Source organism: Carya illinoinensis, chromosome 9 (genome assembly GCF_018687715.1).
Source record: "Carya illinoinensis cultivar Pawnee chromosome 9, C.illinoinensisPawnee_v1, whole genome shotgun sequence".
Classification (NCBI taxonomy): Eukaryota; Viridiplantae; Streptophyta; class Magnoliopsida; order Fagales; family Juglandaceae; genus Carya; species Carya illinoinensis.
In genome coordinates this window covers 4,723,895-4,726,430 of record NC_056760.1, presented here as the reverse complement: position 1 = coordinate 4,726,430, position 2,536 = coordinate 4,723,895, and the positions used below count along the sequence as shown (strand labels likewise).

The 2,536-nt window shown below is 37.9% G+C and overlaps 1 protein-coding gene across 1 annotated transcript; it reads left to right on the top strand.

The window, feature by feature from the left end:
• The first annotated feature begins 353 nt into the window (after positions 1-353).
• LOC122275962 (protein FAR1-RELATED SEQUENCE 5-like) lies at positions 354-1,798 on the top strand. The gene is made up of 3 exons (XM_043085319.1): positions 354-404; positions 495-594; positions 726-1,798. The coding sequence occupies exons 1-3, from the start codon at positions 354-356 to the stop codon at positions 1,796-1,798; spliced, it is 1,224 nt and encodes a 407-aa protein (XP_042941253.1).
• Positions 1,799-2,536: the final 738 nt, after the last annotated feature.

Sequence of the window (2,536 nt, the reverse complement as noted above, 5' to 3'; positions counted from 1 at the left end):
CAAATTGTTATTATGATTTAGTGAATATAATTGGAGATGAATTATTAGTGAATATAATTGCTTCATGAAATATGATGTTTATGGCAATCATATTGGGTAGGTGACTTGAATATGATTTTCTTCATAACCTAAGCTCCTCTGTAGCATTGTAGCCATTCTCACACGGTTCTTTTATTATTTCTTATTCTTATTTCCATTCCCACTCTTCAAAGATGAGAAAAAAAACCAGTATACTATTTCCATAACTTAGTAATTTCTTCTCATTACCGCCGTTCAATCATAACCTATGATTCAATTTGCAGAATCTAACTAATAGCATAATTGCTGCTTGCTGCTGACTTTTAATGTAAATCATGGCCAACCCATTTGATGAAGACTTTAACCCATTTGATCATCCATTTGAGGTATATTTATTTGAAAATTTAAAAGGCTCTATTTTGTTTAGTTTATTGAGAAACTAACATGGATTGCCTAACAATGTCCTATTTGAGCAGATGCCACCTTATATGCCATACATTCCACCGAGTAATCTGGAAGACCTGACACGAGAAGCGCCCCTGAGTCAACTGCTGCTGAATTTGAAAAAAATGTTGGGTGTTCATCACGAATTGGTGATGACAGTATTCATGACGTCGATGGTATTTATAGTTTCCTTTTAAATGATTATAGTACCTGAGCTTTCTTTTTATGTTAATCCATTCATATTTGAATAAATGTATAAATAGTATTCGACATAAATGAAGATTTAGAGGGTACCACTGATGTCCAAGAAGATGAGGTACGAGTTGATGCACCTAGATCCGGTATGGAATTTGCAAGTGTGAAAGAGCTGACAGCCTACTATAAGCATTATGCGAAACAACAGGGTTTTGGTGTACGGATACAGAGGACTAGGAGAGATGATGATGGGAGGCCAGTTTATGTGACAGTTGGTTGTGCCCGTGGCGGAAAGTACCAACCTAAGAACAGTGATATGTCGAAGCCACGGCCAACAACTAGGACGAATTGTAAGGCCAGAGTAAATGCGACACTGAGTAAGACTGACAAGTGGGTTTTCACCACTGTAGAAAATATACACAACCACGTAACTGTAAGCCCCAAGAAGACTAGGCTATTGCGATCTCACAAGGTTCTAGATGAATACAGCCAAAGGGTCCTTGACTTGAATGATCGAGCGGGTATACGAATAAATAAGAACTTTTTTTCTCTTGTCGTTGATGCGGGAGGTTTTAAGAATCTTCAGTTTCAGGAGAAAGATTGTCGGAATTATATTGATAAGGCAAGACATTTACGGTTGGGTAAAGGAAGTGGAGATGCACTTAATCAGTATTTCAAAAGAATGAGAGACAAGAATGATGGGTTCGTTTCTGTCATGGACGTGGATGATGAGGGGAGGTTACGAAATGTCTTTTGGGCTGATGCTCATAGTCGAGCGGCCAATGAGTATTTTGGCGACGTAGTAACCTTCGATACTACGTACCTAACAAATAGGTACGGGATGCCTTTTGTTCCATTCGTTGGTGTTAACCATCATGGGCAGTCCATATTACTAGGGGCAGGATTGCTTTCGAGTGAGGACACAACCACTTTTGTGTGGTTATTTCAAATGTGGTTGGATTGCATGAATGGTCGGGCCCCCTGTTCCATCATTACCGACCAAGATTGGGCAATGAAGAGTGCTATTGCCATTGTATTTCCCAACACTCGTCATAGATTTTGTTTATGGCATATCTTGCGCAAACTTCCAGAGAAGTTGGGGTCTCACGCCGGTCTCACGCCATGTTCAATGCGGGGTTGAAGACTGACATTCAGACAACATTATATGATTCACAGACTGTAACAGCCTGCTAGAAATTTAATTTTGAAATTTCTATTAGTTTTAGGAACCTCGTGAAGATCCCATAAGTTTTCACGAATTCATTAATCGTATAGGTTTTAGTCTAACTACATAGTTAGTGTTATTATTTACTGTGGTATCCGAAGTGTGTTTTTGATTATTTGGAGATAGTTAGAAGTGTCAAATGTATTATGGTTTGTGCCATTAGACTCGGAGGGTTATTTAAGGTCTTATGGCGCAATAACACTTTTTCATATTTTCGGACGAAACGTCTGCTCAAAACTGTAGATATTATTGGATAAAAATATCTTGAGCTAAATTTTGTGGATATTTTGGATAAAAATATCTTAAACTAATTTTGTGGATATTATTGGATAAAAATATTTTAAGCTAATTTCGTGGATATTATTGAGTAAAAATATCTTGAGTTGATTTTTGTAGATATTATTAGGTAAGAGAGTCCTACACTCCACTCTCACTCCGGGTAAGAGAGTCCTATACTTAACTCTCACTTCGGGTAAGAGAGTCCTACACTTAACTCTCACTTCGGGTAAGAGAGTCATACACTTAACTCTCACTCCAGCCTCATCTCTTCCATATCTCATCCATAAGTATCTCCAGCCACCCCTCCCACGAAATTATCTTCATTTACATTTTTCATTGAAAGAATATCAAACACTCTCTCTCAGACAGCTTTTA

Excerpts from the sequence above, each read along its gene's own strand:
- LOC122275962 (XM_043085319.1), top strand. The coding sequence starts at position 354 with ATGGCCAACCCATTTGATGAAGACTTTAACCCATTTGATCATCCATTT. Across the intron at positions 405-494 it reads CATTTGATCATCCATTTGAG|ATGCCACCTTATATGCCATA; the intron begins GTATATTTATTT and ends CTATTTGAGCAG. Across the intron at positions 595-725 it reads GAATTTGAAAAAAATGTTGG|TATTCGACATAAATGAAGAT; the intron begins GTGTTCATCACG and ends ATGTATAAATAG.